The sequence below is a fragment of the Apteryx mantelli genome, chromosome 6 (assembly GCF_036417845.1).
Source record: "Apteryx mantelli isolate bAptMan1 chromosome 6, bAptMan1.hap1, whole genome shotgun sequence".
Taxonomy (NCBI): domain Eukaryota; kingdom Metazoa; phylum Chordata; class Aves; order Apterygiformes; family Apterygidae; genus Apteryx; species Apteryx mantelli.
This window is the reverse complement of record NC_089983.1, coordinates 38809121-38826843: the sequence shown is the minus strand read 5'-3', so window position 1 is coordinate 38826843 and position 17723 is coordinate 38809121. Positions and strand designations below refer to the sequence as shown.

The 17723-nt window shown below is 39.4% G+C and overlaps 1 protein-coding gene across 3 annotated transcripts in view; it reads left to right on the top strand.

Annotated features, from left to right (window-relative positions):
* The window catches only part of MYLK (myosin light chain kinase), a 231318-nt gene that overhangs the window by 133499 nt on the left and 80096 nt on the right, over nucleotides 1-17723 (top strand). For all 3 annotated transcript variants that reach the window (XM_013960570.2, XM_013960571.2, XM_013960573.2), the window contains exons 14-16: nucleotides 10817-10954; nucleotides 11626-11823; nucleotides 13018-13264. In XM_013960570.2, the coding sequence (XP_013816024.2) occupies nucleotides 10817-10954; nucleotides 11626-11823; nucleotides 13018-13264 (583 nt within the window). The remainder of the gene's footprint in view (nucleotides 1-10816; nucleotides 10955-11625; nucleotides 11824-13017; nucleotides 13265-17723) is intronic.

Sequence of the window (17723 nt, the reverse complement as noted above, 5' to 3'; positions counted from 1 at the left end):
GCGGAATGAGAGTAACAGGTGGAAGAGCACTTGTGAGATTGTCTAATATTTGCCTTTAAACTACAAATCAAAAGCTGAAATGCATCCTTAACCAAACTGTTTCCCAAAGTTAGAATTAAAATTATAGAGGCAGCAAAAGAGACTCTAAGGATTTACCTATGCCTACTTTGTTCAATTTGTTTAAGATAATTGGCACTTTCGTTAGTGCAAGTTTTGTCTGTCTATCCATTTCTTTCAGATTTGGGAGCAGACACGTTGACAGTATTTAGAAGCGTGTTGACTACCTTGCCTTATCAGCTGATGTAAAAATTACACACAAACATATATATACTCTAGTGCAGAAATCTTACAGAAATCTCACTTGCAGAAGGAAGAGTCTTACCTAAGCAGAAGAGCATGGCCAACTTTTAGAGAAAAGCAGAGTATGTCAGGGATAAGTGTTTTGTCATGGGTGTGAGAAAATCAGCATGCAAAATGGCTCTTAATCAAAAGGCTCAGGACCAAAGGCACTGGTTTGAGAACAGGGTGATGTGCATGTTTCTGCTGAGTATACATGAGAAGCTTTTTTGTGAATACCATTACCAAAGCACAGGGAAATGGGAGGACTGTTATCAGAAGTATAGGGAAATGGAAGGACCATGGAAAAGAGCTGTGAGTGTATAAGGCTGGATATTCAGCATCAGTGGAAAGGTGAGAATTAAAGAATGAGTTTGTGGACAGCAGGATGCAGGGGGAGAAGCAGAGATACAGGAGAGGAAGATCCAAGTGAGGAAAAGAAGAGACGGGTTTGTCTAAGGGAAGCATCTGTCTTCGAGTTAGGTTGTTAAAAAGAAATCTGAAAATTTTAGACACTTTAAGCTGGAGTATATAGGGCTAAGTAGGGATGGCAAGTTCTTAGAGGTATCTTTCTTCAGATTATTGTTACAAAATTAGCAACTTGTTGTTCAAGTATTTAACGGGGACACAGTATAGAGTCCCTAGGTTAGTATGGCCAACCACACTGAAAACAAAGGTCCTTTTCTGTAAAAACTGTCCCAACAAAACAGCTTCTCAGAAAGTCCATTTTGATTGTCATTGTTTTCATTTTGCTGTCAGTTTTTAGAGAAAAACTGGAGAGGAGCAAAAAAAAGACTCTCTTTCCTCAGTCTGTGTTCCCAGATGTTAACGTGAAGGAGGTGAGGTTCCTTTCCCAGGTGCAGAGTCCACCTAGATGTCAGCAGGACACTTATACTAGGCATAAGGGCTTATATGCTGCTTACACACATCTGCCTTTCTGCCCTCTCTCAACCAAAGGCAATTAGTGACCTGGGGGAGCAGATGGAAAGAAATTGGGAAGTGTAGTAGACAGTTAATACTGAAAAGTGCCCTATCCTTGTCCTCATCCCAAAATGTCATTTCTTACTGATCCAAGCTCAGTCTTAGCAGATGAACCCTCCCCATAAACACAAGACCCCATACTGAAAGTTAGCAGGTCCTGCTGTGTCCTTAGTGGTTCTGAAAGTCTATGCTGTCCTCTAGCCCAAAAGTAAAATTGTCCGCATAGGAGAAGCTGTGTAACAGAATTTGTGTATGTACATTTGGCATAGAAAATATACCTAGCTAGATAGACGTACCACTCTTAACACCTGCTTTAGCACCCCTCCTTGAAGCTCTGATTTTGTCAAACACTGATATTTCAGTTTTAGAGGAATGAGGTTTCCATTTTACAGATTGGAAAAAATGTGCTATACAGAAGTGTTTAAGTGCCTTAATACAGATTAGAGTATGAGTCCTACGAGCAGCTCGTTCCTCTGCAGTAGAGCAAAGGAACAGAGTGCAGGAATTTTGCATAGTTATGTATCATTGGAGATGTTTCAATATAGCTTCACTTTAATCAGGCCTTGTCCTGGCTGCAGTTCCACAGTCATAATGGAATAACATTTTTTTCTTTTTTTTCAGGATAAAGTCTTGTTTTGCTGAGTTTTTTTAATATGACTTTATCAGGAAGAGGCAGCTGAGCACAGACAAAGCCTAATAGAATTACTTTATCTTTTCTGCACATAAATGCCAAATGAGGCTTTGGTCAAAGCTGTGTGTTTCAGAATTCCTTTCTGACACCAGCTCTCACCCAGAAATATGATGCTGCTGGTTCTCTCATTTTTTCTTTATATTCTTCTAACTTCAAATGTATCCTTGCCATCAAGCCAAGTCTTATTTGAACTGTCCCTTAAAAGCATTCTTAGCACAGTATCTGTTTGATAACTGACTCAGCAGAGTGAGCAGAAGTATTTTAATATTACCGTAGCTAACAGAGCCATTCTGTTCCTGGTGTGGATTTACTAGAGAAGGGCTGTAACTCTCTATGCTAACAGCGTCCTCGGGAATACTTGCACTTTCTATTGCTGCCTGTTCCTGTTGTGGGTCCATTGGAGTTCTGCTCACGCAGAGCCCAGTTTTTTTCTACTGGAGCTGATATCTCTGCACATGATGATGCATTGCATTTAATTTAAATTCCACCTGTGCAGCCACACAGAAATTGAGGCTGTACATGCGAAGGTGAAATTCTGCCTCAGCAGTGTGCACATTTCACTGCAGTTAAGCCAGGTTGGTCTAGCATATATGAAGCACCTTTTCTGCAGTTCTCTATGTCAGACTGGTAGAATTGCGTTTACAGTACTGTACTAGTCCAGGTATCAGCATGAGTTTCTAGCGGTCTATCTAACATTGGGGAATTTGTTAGAGTGGGCCAGCTAAGCTGCCTTATAAATGCATTTGGTACATGTACATGCTCTCAAGCCTTCCATGGAGTTGCTGTCTGTGGCGGTGACAAAAGAGCAATCACTTGATGTAAATAGCTTGCAAACAGTGTTAGTCGTTAGTAAGGCAGACAGTTCTGAAGGCAAGAGCAAATACCACTTTGGCAGCAAAAACTTCCAGTGAGACTGTCACTGAGGAATTCAGTCTGCTGACTGCGAAGTGATTTGCAGTGACCTCAGCCGACTATGTTGTATCTCTGTCCTCTGAACTTAAAGTTAAGATTTTGACTGGATTTTCCCCAAATAATGGGTCTTACTGGTATGGTCAGCCTTTTGACAGTAGGATTCCTGGGATGGCATCTCTTTCAAATGCTGTGGGCTGTAGAAGAAGCTGGGAAGACAAATCAGAGGTGAAAACACTGATGACCTGGTGGCATCCCATACAGAGAGAAAGACTCAGAGAAGAAAGGCAGAGCGTTCATGGAGCTGCAGGATGGGACTGGAGAACTAGCTTGCAGTCCTGCAGGAAAACAGGGAGATCGCCAGACTGGATGAAATGGAACTCAGCCTCCTAAATATATCCTTAAGCACCTTGGCTAGTGTAGGCTAAGCATATTGTCAGTCTTGGGTTAAGGGTTTTTCTGTGTAAGGGGAGGTACAACATCCAGGCTATAACTTGGCCCAGCTCGTCAGTGAAAGCATCTCCCAAGGCTATGTAAAACCCCTAGCCTTCCATTTGCAGAAATAGATTATACCTGCAGAAAAAAATGATGGGAGGTAGATGTCTAAAGAACACTGCTAGGTCATTATATGTCTAGTTCTCATGATCTAAGTTTGCAAAATGGCATACCAACCTGATATCTTTAACAAGGCAGAAATGTCCCTACATGTCTCAAGTAGATAGAGGTCTCATATTTTTTTATGCTAGTATAAATCAAGTTTGGAATTTTTGGAAAACTTGCAGAGACTCTTTTACTCATATCGCTTCAAGCCTGAGACGAAGAAATTCTTTATGGGAAGAAAGACAGATGAGATGAAAGTCCTAATATCAATTTTCTGCCTATAAAATTGTTATTCTTTGAGTCGACGGTAGTGTTAACATGAGATCTGGTAACAGCTGGAGTTATTTACATAGAAAATATGTGGGGAGGTAGAACTCAAAAGTCTTTAATTCAGCTGGCCGGGCTCCTTTACAGCTCTGACTGTATGTATATGTGTAAATGTGAGTCTTGCTTTGAGAGATTTTAGTGGAATCTGCTGCTTCTCTCTCTGAGTTGCTCACGTGGAGAGCTTTTTGAGTTAAGCATTTGCTTCAGCTCAGTTGACATCTTAGCCTCTGAGCCAAATGATACTTAAACACCATAAATGGTAAATGTTGCAGAGACAGTCCTTTCACACGGCTCAGGCTAGGCATTATTTGGCAGCTAACCGTATGATTCTGGCAAACAGATTCCTCGAGTATAATTAAATCTCTTCTAAGACTAAACAGCGTGTTCGCAGTGTTCTGAACATAAGGCAGCAAACACTTTATTCTTTGTATGTCCTTGACTGTAACTAGTCGTAAGCCTGATCTTGTGCATAGCTGAGTACGCTGAAAGCCTGATATTCCAACAGGAGATGTCAGCACTTTGCAGCTCACGTTAAAAAGTCTTCAGTACGTCTGGGCAGGCAAATGAGCAAGAAAATTTACTAGAATAGATGATGTCCATAAGATGTTAACTGTGTCGGTTAGAGGCCGGGTAGAACCCAGGTACAGTCTTTGGAGACCTTCTTAACATTTGTGTCCAAATCTGGACTTCCTTCTTCACTTTAGTTTCAATAGCAGATCTAGGAATGAAAATGCCACAGTGTAATTATTGATTCTTTTTCCTTCTCTCTATATGTATAGATTTATCTATATCTTTTACCTTAGAAGGTAAATGGTTGTATACTTTCATTTAAATTGATACATATGTCTATTGTACAATTCGTTTGGAGTAGATTAATTTAACTATGTGTGGCAGCATGAATTTTTCCTTTTTTTTTCAGGTATACACATACGCCTTCAACACAATAACTCACCTCTGCTTATCATTCTACGATACAAGTATGTTTACAGTTGTGTTCAAGCACCAAATTCTGATTCAAGTCTAGATTCTCCAAAATTCAAGTGTTTGGCTTGGGCCCATAGCTAACAATAATAATAGTCTTGTAATAATTTCCAGTCTGCAGATACATGGAAGTTAAATTGATGTAAGGCACTTCTGAGATCCTGGAATGGGAAGAGTCAAAGAATAGGAAAGCGTTATTTATCACTTTGTATCTCTATTAATAGATATTAATAGATCAATAGATGCTTGATGTGGTAGCTGTAGATGGATTAATTTACTATTGATTACATAAACACAGGGAAGTAGAAAGAGAGATGAATAGAAATAGTCGTGCATCAGAGGCAATATATCTCCTCCTTACTGCCTTCCAAAAATGCTGAGAATCTGTCTTTTGGTAAGAAACTGGAAGGATATGAATTCTCCTTAATCTCTGAGGATTTAATACACTAAATGGCTTTTTTAGACATAGGCTTGGATGCTTATTAGACTGTCTTTCTAATAAAAAATGAAGCCTTAGGGTAAGGAAACACCGTGGGAAAAGCCTATATTATTCTTGCTAGTATAAAACATATGTGGGTATATAAGGTAGCTTTGCTTACTATTTCTGATCTCCCAGGCTAAGCACTGAGCTCTTTGGAGTGATATGTGTGGAGTGTTGTATTTGTTTCCCGCTGAGCTGTGCACCCTATTACTTGCTATTTCCCAACATTCATGCATAGTAAAGCCTGTAGAAAGATAAAAAACCACAGGAACCGCGTAAGTGGGATCACTGTGGTGGGCTTTTAAATCTGTCACCCTTTGTAACACCTCATTGAAAGCCTATCAAAATGACAGACCATTGCTCTTCAGAGAATGCCGCAGTTGGGCTCATGTATTAAGCTAGATCTCAGCTCTGAGCAAAGATGGTTAGTCTTTTTGAGCTGCAAATTTTATTAGAGCCTTTGGAAATCAGGTGCTCTATCAGCAGCCTTTGAGAAAATCGCATCTTGTGTATTATCTTGCGTGATTTGAGCTTCTGTGCAAAATCAACAGTTGTGGTTAAAAATTATAGCTGTTTTTATAAGCTACGGTAAAATAAACTAGTTGTGTGGTCCAAAAAATTAATAAAATGTACCTGTGCTTTATCAAGCCCATCCGAGGTAGTGCTTTCTGCTCTTCCTCTTGAATTGAATGAATCATGATCCCCCTGGGGTGAACTCACTGCAGCGGTGAAAGTTGACTGGGGAAGGGAAGGGGAGGAGGAAAATTAACTGCTTAAATTAGAATTTTTGTAGTCATTATGACAGTATTGATATCCGTTATCTGCTATATTCCTGCTTTTCATTCTTAAAAGTAAACCTACTCCTAATTCAAAGTAATAGGAAGTAAGAGCGGTGGGGGAGATGTTAAACAGCTGTAGGTGATTAGAGCACGTTAACATAATAGGAAGAGATTGGATCTGCTGTATTTCACATCCAGTTGATTAAGCTTGAGGATGGTAGATACATAAGAAAGCCATGGCCTTTATGCTGATATCTGACTAAACTTTCTTTAGGTTCCAGATTGGCTTTCTGATGTGAGATGTGCCATATTTATATTGCTCTGTACCTTTGGCAGCAGAAGTACCCCACAGTGCTGTAGAAGTTGTTTCTGCCAGAAGCATGGTGACTAGTAGTATCTGAGTTTGGAGCTGGACTTGTGCTTTCTTCTTTCTCCTCTTTCCCCCTGCTTTGGGCTCTGGAGCGAGCTGTTGCTGAAGATCACGTTAACTTTGAATCCCCTGCATAGTTCATGTGGTGAAAGGGGATGAGGGATGGAAAGCCCTAAAACAGGCTTTTCATTGCATGCTGCTTGCCTGTTTGTTCGAGTGCTGTTTTTCTTGCCTTCCTGCCCTCCATTTTCCTGGTGCAAGTCACAGATTTTGTACCTGATGCCTTGTGTATGAGGTTAGCTGGCAACTAGTGGTAGCCAGGGAATGTGAGCTTCCTTGGTTGTTACAATTCCTGAAATTACTTTTTGGCAAAAAATGCCTGGCTTTTCCATATGGTTTTCCTTATCTCACTTTCCTGGCAAAATAATTAGCCAAGTATTTTCAAAAGGAAGTGGAATCATACAGTATCCTTTCACCATAAGTGGGAACAGAGTTATTTGTTTAATCTTGGATTATAAAGAGTTTGTTGATGAGCAGTTTCCGTTCTCTTCCCAAGTGCCCTCCAAAAACAAACTCAGTGCAGTTTTTGCAAGCAAGGCCATGGGTAAAAGTGAAGAAACCTTTAGGTGTTTTAAAATGAGCTGGGCAAATGTATAGCACTGCTCTCTAGTAGTAAAGTTGTGTAATGTTAAAGCCTTCATTAGAGGAGCACTGAGTTATTGCATGATGCTACATGAAAAATACACAGCTAAAAGCATTTACAAGCTTCAGAGATCTTGATAATAGTTAAGATCCAGGCCTTGCAATTTGGATTCTGTGTGATTGTGTCAGTCCCTTTTGAGAAAATGGAATGATTTTAGACTAAGAGCAAATAAAACTGAAGAATATAGCAAAAACCGGCTGTGCTGTGTTGTGCAAAGCATTGCTAGAAAATAAAGTTGTCAGTAGATATACTTAATTTTTTTCTAAGTCTAGAAGAAGTGCAAAATACAAAATTTTAAATAAAGAAAGGAACGTTCTATGAAATGAGTCCATATGATTTCTTAGTGAACGAATAGCGTTTAGAACTATGGATTAGAACTCAAGTCTTTTTAATTGTTACTGTAAAGTTAAGAAACAGTAGACAATCTTGATGTTCTGCTTAAGTTGGTACAATCAACACACACTGTCAAACAACAGTAGCATAAAATCAGAGATCCCTATTAAAAACACATCTTTAAAAAGCAGGGGGGAATGCTTGTGTTTTGAAGGAAGTTGCTGTGGAGTCAGTCTTTTTAGCCATGTATTTATTGTGTCCTGGATGTCTTACAGTTGAACAGGAATACTGGTTGCCTTGGCCACAATCAAGCTTCTAATTTCGCAGGTGGTGCTGACGTGAATTGGGTAGAATTTGCAACTGCTTAGGCTTTTTTGAGCCCTGACATGCAACGGATTTTGTATCTGGTCGGTAAAGAACTGCTTTCACTGCCTCTGTGCTCTAAAGAACATCAGCAATGAAAAAGAGAGCCGTTTTTACTGCTGCTTTCTGATATTTAGTGAGAAACCAAGTAGCATTTCATGGGCTGGTCTAAATCAAGCAGTGTACATGCAGTGGCATACCATAGGTTTGCAAACATAGGAATGTCTTCAGAAATGTTCTGATATAAAAAACTGCCTTTGCTTCTGCCCCTGGAGTGATCCTCAAGTTTTCAATATTTCAGACTTAACAGTTCCTCTGCATAGTTATATTCAGCTTCCCCTAATGAAATAACTCATTCATTTCTCCAGTAACTTTTCTTGCACTTTTGAAGCTGTGTCCTTTAACTATGCATATACCATAACGTTTCTACTTCTTTTGTTATTTAGCCACCATCATAATGTTCTCTTTAAGTACTAAACAAGAGATCATCATAAAGCTGCGCAGTGCTTAAATTCAGTGTAAACACTATTTTTAATATTTGTGTGATGGTTAGCCAAGTTCTGACCCCTTAATATCAGTTAGGAAGCTTCACTTACGAATAGTGAGCAAATTTCTTGTGAACAAATAGTGAAAAATTTCTTTTGGAAGGTGATTTTATGCTATTCATTCTGTAGCCCCTCACCCATTCTTTTTAATAAGCGGAGCCTGTCACACCGTATTGTCTTTCTTGATAACAGAAATCCATGTATTTAGATTGCATGGAGCAGGTATGTCAGTCTAATGAAGCAAAGAGCCGGCTGGGAGGGATGTGGAGTGCTGCTAGTGCTCAGTGCCAGTTGTACTAGGGCTTTGCCAGAGGCAGCTCGGTCTGTTCTGGGAGAACTGCTGTTAGAGCCACTACCAGCAAGCTCAACTCCCAGTCACTGTTAACCCTCTCAAGGGAGCGGCTTCAGCTCTTTTTCCTGTTATCAGTCCTTCTCTGTAGGCTTGAACTTTTCTGATCATACTCCAAGACTGCTTCTCTGTTAGTCTAGCACCACATCTCTGCTTTATATCTATTTTTTTTTCTTCTCCCCACTTTTCTTTTATTTCATGTCTGCTTTCTTCCTTCTATTACTAATGCTATGTATTATTTCAATGAAAGGGATTATAGAAACATTATCATTACTTAGTGTCTTTTTCTCTTTTTTTCCATGCCTCTTCCCTGTCTTACTACTTTTCTTGTTTTCTCCTTTCCCTCCTTTCTTCTTCTTGTCCTCCTTTTCCCACTTTTGTGGATTTCTGCTTCCCCTGCCAGATCTGTTTCTGAGGGACAACAGAGTTTTCTGCAAGGCTTTAGAAATGTAGCGAAGGGCAATGTGCTGGTATTGCCCAGTCTAGCAGATGTATGCAGCAATTTTCCTGAGTAAACAGTACAAAACAGAGGAATATGGTGAACCAGAGCAGTTTCTTGCAGCAGTTGGGTTTGACCCAAATTCATGACTATTTTCTATACAGCATTAGTCACTTCTAAATAGGTGCTGTAGGAAGCCCTGAGACTGATCAATGTGGCCTGATGGGAATTTCAGAGTGCTAAGTCCATTGCACTGAGCGGAGTGGGTCTCATCAGTTCCTGTATTTCCATTCTCCCATGCATCAATGTCTCTCTACTCAGTGCCAAGGAAAGACCTATGACATAAGCCAGCAGGACAAGATTTTGGCTAGAAAAAGCTTTGCTAGAGAAGAGGGGAAAAACTTCCTCTCCAAGAAGCTTCCAAATTTTTGTGGAGCTTGAATAGCCCTGGGACAAGCTTAACTTTTGGCCTCCAGGAGGTTCAGTGGACTTGTTCAGTGAGGTGCTTCCAGCTTTTCTAATCATTGTCCTTTTATGAATGGCTGCTTTGTTTCAGCCTGGCACTTTATGTTGCTGTAATGCTATTTTGGGTGATCTGATAAACCTTTGAAAATTTTCAAGGCGGTAATAAGCAAAATGAAATTATTTTCACATATGGGCAAGAAGGTAGAGTTGGCATTATAGTGGCAAGATGTAAGAGGTCTGAACTCAAGGTAAACGAAACAAAAAGTGTATCCAAGTGACCTATAAATATTTATGACTTCCTGCATTTGGTAATGATCACTGCCTTGGCTCCAGAAGTGTCTTTGCTCCGGTCTTTAGAGCAAAAGTATCTTCCTAGTCTGGTATACTGTACAGGACACAGTCAATGAGCCTGCTTCATAGCCTGTAAATCTGAGGCAGAAAAGACCATTATAGATGGTGGAAATGTTGTATCATAGCTAAATTATATTTTTAAGAGTGATTAATTTTAACTCCAACCCTCATCATTTGATTGTACATCCTTAAAAAAAACCCTAATCCATAGCTTATGTTTTGTGGTATACGCTCAGGTTTCAATCTTTCCCATCATTATACAGTTGGCTAAGTATAATACAGCAGAGGCGTGTGGTGAACTAATCTATTATACTCAAACCCGTTTGATACTGGCAGTCGAGCAAACAAAATGGTTTTGTAGTTTCACACAGAGTGGCAAATCCTATATTCTTGTGAGTTTAAATTTTTAACTCATCGATTATGAGAAAAACACCTTGTTAACGTATTTTAAGCTTTTTTTATGTGAATTTAGCACAGATAAAAGGCATTGAGTTGCAAGGATGGTATTATTCTGCACATGGGCGCATGTACTTGAGGAAAGTGAGCGCAAATTTCTGTGTGCTACTACACCATATATGTTAATGTTGACTTAGGAGGGTCTTTGGAGGAAGGACAGTTTCATTCCCCTTTCTTTGGCCTTTCTTCTTGGACAATTGTCAAGAGTAAACAACTGGGGTGGTTTACAGTGCTATTGTTCTCTGGGAGCTGAAACAAGACCACTGACTCAAAATCAGTTTGAACCTAAGGTCAGTTGAAGCTCATTGTGAGAAATCCCAGTAAGAGACCCCTTTTGTTTTCCTTTTGACTTCACAGAAAAGAAGAGCAGCAAGAAGATGGAAAGTGCACACGCTGTTAAGCTAAACGAGACTTTTGCACCCATCTTCCTTAGAGGCCTGACTGACCTCAAAGTAATGGATGGAAGTCAAGTGATAATGACAGTGGAGGTATCAGGTGTGTTGCAATGAAGAAATATTATTTTAAAAATTTTGGTGCTGCTGCTAAGTTGTGCACTTGTTACCATTCTCCCTTTCTCCAAAAAGTGTCTTTGTATTTGCAAATAATGTTTCAAGTAACCAATTTTTAAGAAGTAGAAATTAGGGTTGCCTTATCTGATCTTCAGGGTGGATGAACGTTGGCCAGCGCTGAATGTGTTCAGACCAATAGAAGGGTTTCTTTATTGGAATAATAATCTACTTACTGTTATCAAGTCCCCCTGTTGAACTGAAACTAAGTCTCAGAGGACTTGTAATAGCCTGTGTTATGAACTGAACATGAATGAATACCTGTCAGCTGGGGACAAGATTAGTGTTGTAGAAGAGATCAGTCCTGGTATCAGCTTAGGCAGTCAAAACCGTTGATAGCTACCTTCATGGTATCTACAAATCATTTCCCCTCCCTGTTGTATACACACTTACCTCATTCATTTGTACTTTAACTCTAAGAAGACAGGCTTAGAACTATTCCACATTTCATAGCATCAACAGAGATAGTGAAATTCTAGGAGATTTTGAAGATGAAATTGAGAGTCAGGTGGCAGAAAACAATCAACCTTGTTTGTCCTCTCAGCCACACACTGAGGTTTTTTGTGTTTATCTCAGATTTTTTTGTTTCCTATTTTTCAGCTAACCCACCTCCTGAAATTATCTGGCTGCACAATGGGAAAGAAATCCAGGAGACAGAAGATTTCCACTTTGAGAAAAAAGGCAATGAGTACAGTCTGTACATCCAGGAAGTATTTCCTGAAGACACAGGCAAATATACCTGTGAAGCCTGGAATGACTTAGGAGAGACTCAGACCCAGGCTACTTTGACTGTACAAGGTATGAAGTTCTTCTCCACCTTAGGAAATGCGAAAAGGAAATCATTCTGATATGCTGGAGGAGTGTCTCTTTAAAGTGGATGAATGTTTATAAAGTCTGCTGTGAAGGATACTCAGTCTCTGCATCTGAATTAACAAGGATGTTGAGCAGAAGCAACTTTAAAAAAAATCTTTTCACTCTGGAACATTATGTTACTATTTCAAAAATGCATTCCTCAGTCCTATTCCTAGGGACCGTGCAAAACTTCTGCTAAATGCAGCTTCAGATTATAATTATAAGACTTGCTTAGCTGTGGACTAAATGTAAACCATTTAATGATGTTTTTCTTTCTAATTAAAGCACTGAGCATTTGGAAAAGCTGCCCAGGAGCCAGGAATCCTGGCTTCTTTAATATTAGCATTGTAATGGTAACAGGTGAAGAATGATTTCTGCAATTTGAGGACCAAGTCTTCAAATTTTGGCTTCGAATATCCACATAAGATATAAATCCCACAGTAAACACAAAAGTACTTAAAAACCTCCTGTGATTTGGGCATTTACTAGCTTCCTGACACTAGACTTTGTCTAATCTTACTCTGAGCCAACATTTTCCTATAGTCATTATTTAGAATTATTGGAGATTGATGGGAGACATTTAGTATTTTTTCATATAAATAGTCTTGACCCCAGGATTTCAGAGAGCTGTGCCTCATGGGGTGGGTCTGTAGTCTGTCATCACTGTCTGCTCTAAATTCAGACCGTTCTCTATTCTCTAACATTCCCTGAGGTCTAGCCTCAGGGTCAGTGTTTTATACTAAATGCAATTTTATGCTATTGCCAATGATGATTTATTACATGAGCTCTGAATTGCACGGCAGTCATAGTGCTGTCGCTTGCCCTTAAAGTTATTGCTGTCCATATTCTCCAAGGACAAATCTTCAAGATTCCTTTTAGGGCGGCTTTAAAGTCTCTTTTTTTTGATCTTAATATAAGTCTGGATCGAGCCAGTAAAGTGCCAAGTAAATGATTAATAATAGTACCAATGATAGTTACTTCCAAAATTAAAGCCTGACTTATTATCAGGTTAAAAACTTACACCCTAAGTGTTCAAAATAACTTTGCTTCTCTGTAATTGCTTTGCCTAAAGTTAGTTTATTAGTTCCTTTTAAGCGTGATATTTTCTCTTGATTTGTAAACTCTGTTTGTAAACTACAGAACCTCAGGATGGTATTCAGCCTTGGTTCATTAGCAAACCAAGATCAGTGACTGCAGCTCCTGGGCAAAATGTCCTTATATCCTGTGCCATTGCTGGAGATCCTTTCCCTACTGTTCACTGGTTTAAAGATGGGCAAGAAATAATGCCAGGAGCAGGGTATGAGATCCTGCAAAATGAAGACATCTTCACACTGATCTTGAGGAATGTGCAGTCTCGTCATGCAGGGCAATATGAAATTCAGCTCAGGTAGGTTTGCCAAGAAAAAGCCTGTTATATTTGCCTTTGACTTTTCAACTGCCTAGGTGGAGACAAACATCCCTTCTTTCTCCTGTTCCTCCTTGAACAAGACAAGAGGTCCCTCCTATTTGCACAGAAATGTAGAGTACTAAAGGAACTAAGTATTTCTGAGGGACGAACGGAACAGACATTTAATAAAACTAAAAGAGGGAAGGAGAAACACGAGAAAAGTCAGGAAGAAGGGCGAAGTGGCACACAGTTTTCTTTTTGGATCCTGAAAAGCAAAGCTTTGTAGCAGCAGTATGAGAAGCAATGTGTGTTTCTAGCAAGGGAAGTCACAATCCATGTCTCTGTTTTGGGGCTCTTGTCTATCAGGTTTGGCATCTCTTTGGATATTTTTTAATGATGCCCCCTTCCCATAGGAACAAACTGACCAGGAAGAGTCATTCCACGTATTTATGATCCATATCTGTAAGAGAAGAGTGTTTCCTGACCATGTTTAAAATGTCTGAATTTTATATGGAAGTTGGAGCCTCATTTTTCTGACATATCTTTGAACAGAGGCATCTTGATGCTTTGACCTTATTGTCTGTCCTACAAAATTTGGAAGAGCAGTTCTGAATTTAGCTTTTTTTTCTGTTGGTAAAATAACCGTCCTTTAAACCAAGCATCAGATTTGCTGCTGCTTTATTTTATAGAAAGTGCTGTAGCATTTTCCACCTCGAATGATGAAGATTGGGCATACTTACATATTCCCTGTATGGTTTTAGAAAACTTAGTGTACAACGTTAAACTGATGTTATCATTCTACGCTATTTACTGTGCATAGATGTATTGCCTTATTTGGCTAATATTTGTGACTTTATTAAAATTTATTTAGCCATCATGGATGTTTGAATCTGTGACACTGGAAGAAAATTATCTGCTTTGCTCCGCACACTACCTTTTTAGTCCAGACTGACTAGTCCAGGAAACAGAATAGACAAATACTGCCCAATATTACAAACTATTAGCATTGCAGTTCTGTACCACTTGCATTTGCCTGTTGTATGGTGGTTTGTTTTGGGTTTTTTTTCATGCTGTGAGCAAGCTATTTTTATTTCATATACTTCAGTCTGGTACAAAATTCAAAAAGTGAATTGTCATTTGCTCGCTTGCAAATAAATTGTTCCTGTCTTCTTCAAAGAGACAGGGCATTTCTTAATAAATTTTACCCACTTAGCCTCTAAAGCAGTGAGTTTAATTTTTTATATTTCTGGTTGCTTTTCCAACCAGTGTCAGAAATGGAAAAAAATTGTTGCCCCAATGATGGACCTGTCACTGTGTAGATGTCTAGTCCTAAGGTATGTTTCCATAGACTACCACAGGCAGCCACAAGCTAGCCTCAGTATACGTTGTTTTTGTATGCAAATCAGACAGGTTACTTGCTCTTCACCAGAGTAGTGTACTTTAGAAAACTGTAGCTGTTTTATATTAAGATTTGCCATAGAGAAGCTTTTCTACTGTTATATTCAAGTCTTGTTACTAACATTTATGTAAATAGAGCTATGTGCCATGACCTTTTTGCAAATAAGCCATTTAGCAGATTTACTTTGTACTTTGTACTCTTTGTAATAAATTATGAACTGACTGATTTCAGAATTGGTTTGTTCACGATCAGCTGACCAATATTTTAGGGTAATGACAAAGTCATCTAGGGCATTCACAATGCTGATTTGCGAAGGTCATGTCTACATACATCCTTGCATGTACAGAAAAGTCTTTCTGGAGGTGGGTGGTGTTTCTAACCTAGATCGCGTGTTCAGTTTTCATTAAGGTCAGTAACCTGTTCGGGAGATAGCAGGCCGAATCGGAAGAATTGCTACCTTCTTCTGGTGCGTTTCTGCAGTTCTGTTTGCATGCCCAGGACATGGGCGTTTTCTGTCACAATTTGCTAAGAGAACAGAGAGAGATTTCACTTTAAACAGCACTGAAGGACAGGGAGACATTCCAGCAAAACATCAGGGAGGGCAGGAAGGAGGGAAGAGAAGAGGAAGAGCAAATGGGAGCCAAGAGTACTTTCCTGTGGCTGACTTGAGCAAGGTCAACCTTAATGATCTGGTTGTGGCTGCTGGTCACCCAGGCCAAATTCGTCACTGAAGACTTTTGTCAAAGCGGAAGCCTGATAACATCATGACTGGAACACACAATAGAAAGTACAGTTAGAAAAGGAATTACTTCATAAAATTAGCAGAGAAGGAGAATTTTTGAGGGGCCGACAGAAGTAAAGTCTTAGCTAGAAGAAAACAACAGATTACGTACTAATGCAGTTGTTCCCTTCTCCTTTTACTGGAGAAGCAGCTGGGGGTCCCACAAAGATCAGTGCATTCATGTTGGCTTTTTCAAATTCATAATGAATAATGCTACATTGCAATTATTGCCAGGGGACTGCTGATGCCTCTTTTTGCCCTGCTCTCATTTGTGAAATACTATTCAGGGAACAGAAGGCCATGTGTTTTTAGGCAGTCGCTTATGTACCATGAACTCACTTATGTACCATGAATGATGAAGAAGCAGCTGCCTCAGGAATACTCAAGGAGCAAAAATATTGGCTGTAGAACTTCATGTTTGCAGTAGAGCTAAAGTAATTTCCAGCAGCAAATAATCTTGTCTAAATAGCTTTTGAACAGCCTGCATTTGTCTTGAATATTTGACTGAGAAGTGTTTATATATTCAGAAATAGTCTTAACAGTACCTGAGAGTAGGAGGGCTGTGCATAGTGTCCTTCACTAATGCTGTTACATAGTCCATTAAAAATATGGAGTAACTGAGAAACCACAATACAATTCACTAAGGAGTTTATAGAGAGGCTGACAATATACAATGGATTATTTTTAAACTTAATCATTTTCTTTTCAAATAAAATGTGCAATTCCTTTTCATGTGCTAATTTTAGAAGCATGTTGCACAGCTGCTTTAGGGAGTCATTCCTTCTCCAGCTCTCCTCAACATAGTCAGGGCATGGTTTCCTACTAGCATTAGTTACTTTCCAGTTTTCTTTTCCATTGTTCTCAAGCCCTAAATGCTGTCCTAATCTCTCCACAATTTTCCTTTTATGTTGGTGGCTCACAAATTAAAGATCTGGGTTTAAAAATTTGGGTTTAAAAGAAACATCTCTTTGCCTCTTCCTGGTTCTTTCTCCTTTTATCAGAATGAGTCAACAGAGGAATGTAGTCCACTGTGATCCTAGTGTGATCCATCAATGATTGCTGTTTGGCTCTTTCCTTTTTACTCCCTCAATATCATTTAGGGATGTGTGCTTGCTTTGCCTTTTGCTATATGGCAGACTATTAAGGCTGTCTTTTAAAAAGTCAGTCATTTTAGCCTCTCCTGGCCCTTGCTTTAAACCTACATAGAGCTCTGATTTCTCTACATTTGCATTGTTCATTTTAATTTTCCTAATCATTTCCTACTCTGCTTGTTTTTGCTCAGGCCTCTGGAAATAGTGTTGCATAAATATAGAAAGAACAACTGATTCATCCACTACTGAGGTTCACCTATTCAAGTTTGAACATGGCAGCCTGCAAAATTGCTGGCCTGTGCCGTTAAGGGACAAGAAATCAGTCAGAGTCTCTTTGAAACCATCATGATTGAGACGAGAAATAACACCCCCTTTTTGACCCAGAAAACCACAGATATCTTTTTCTCCTCCCATCCATTCCATTCTTCTAGTGATGCTAGCATAGGTATCCTTTTCTTATCCCATGGTATCCCATAGGTATCCCTATCCTATCCCATGTTCTTTCAGTCAGTGTGCATGCTCTTAACTGCAGAGAAATTGGGAGTACTGGACTGAGACTGAGTTTCTTGAGCAAAACCTTTATAATGGCACAGTCAACATCAGAGACCTCAGAAATCCTCCTGCAGCTCCTTAAACAAATCATCTGCTTTATTATCCTTTGCCTTTTCAGAAGCTGAGCCCTTCTCCTTTTCCCCACCCCATCTTCCATAAAACTTTGGTTAGTGTTGATTAATCTTTTTAGAGATTTTAATAATGTGATTAAAATCAGAGGTAAACATTCATCTCATAAAGCAGGGGTACCTCAAATAATAGTCTGCAATTCAAGTTACATAAAAAACAGTTGTAAGGTTATATTCCATTACACCCCACAGCAAATATAGTTCTGTCTTGGTGTAAAATAAACTTTGCAAACCTTGTTCTCTGCTATCAACTCATTGTCTATTTTTAGGGAGGAAAATCATGACCCCTTTCCCATTCCCTTCTCCCACTCAATGCTGTAAAATGCGAATAAAATGTTCTAGTCTTCCAGGTATTAAAACCTTTTAGCTGAACCATCAACTGAGGTAAATCAGTGCATCCTCTTTGAAGCCAGTAGAGCTGCTCTGCTTTATGTCAGCTGGAGGCCTGGTCCAGTAGATTAGGCACTTTCTTTGGGGTTAAAGCTTCATAGGGTCTGGACTGTATCCC